Here is a 723-nt window from a genome sequence, read left to right as displayed (position 1 = left end):
ACGAGTGCCGGCGAACTATTGTGCTTACTGCGATTACTCTCAGTAATGAGTTTCTCCGTTGCCAAGTATCTTTTGATACAGATAGTGAAACCAATGATGATTCGGATTTAGACGAAGGAGATATAAGAAGAAGAGTTCAGTTACGTGGAGTTCAACGAAAACCTGCAAGAGTTGAAGGTTATGTAGAAATAACCGTTCCAAGATTAAACGCACAGCAGTTTAGAAGACATTTTCGCATGACCCCAACAATATATGAAAATCTAGAAACAATGCTCGGTCCTGTACTCTCATTTTCCGAAGGAAAATCTGTAATTCCAGTGAGGAAACAATTACTAGGAACGTTATGGTTATTAGCAACACCTGATTCTTATCGGTAAGTTTCTGATGAACATTTGCTCTTATGCAAATAAACAATGTATGATGATTTAATTGATATGAATGATTGATTTCAGTTCTGTAGGGGAGAGGTTTGATCTTGCTAAGAGTTCGTTAAACAAAAGTTTCATAAGAGTCATTGAATGTTTAAATGACATAGCAAGCCAAACTATTGTGTGGCCAAGAGGGGAAGAACTTGATAGAGTGAAAGCAGATTTCAATAAAAATTCATCATTGCAAGGCATAATTGGTGCCATTGATGGCACGCATATTCCCATAAAAGCTCCTAAGGTATGTAATTACACTATTGATATATTGTAGCTTTAATGTAGTTGGAATTAGAATTAG

The 723-nt window shown here is 36.2% G+C and overlaps 1 protein-coding gene across 1 annotated transcript; it reads left to right on the top strand.

The window, feature by feature from the left end:
• Positions 1-8: 8 nt before the first annotated feature.
• Positions 9-666, top strand: LOC115234252 (putative nuclease HARBI1; the record flags this gene model as incomplete). Its single annotated transcript, XM_029805175.1, has 2 exons — positions 9-373; positions 453-666. Coding segments are annotated over 2 exons (579 nt in total), but the record flags the coding sequence as incomplete, so codon positions are not given.
• Positions 667-723: the final 57 nt, after the last annotated feature.

The sequence above is a fragment of the Formica exsecta genome, unplaced genomic scaffold, assembly GCF_003651465.1.
Source record: "Formica exsecta isolate Colony F162 unplaced genomic scaffold, ASM365146v1 C16330208, whole genome shotgun sequence".
NCBI lineage: Eukaryota > Metazoa > Arthropoda > Insecta > Hymenoptera > Formicidae > Formica > Formica exsecta.
Note: the sequence above shows the minus strand (reverse complement) of the source record. Positions and strands in the feature narration are given on the sequence as shown.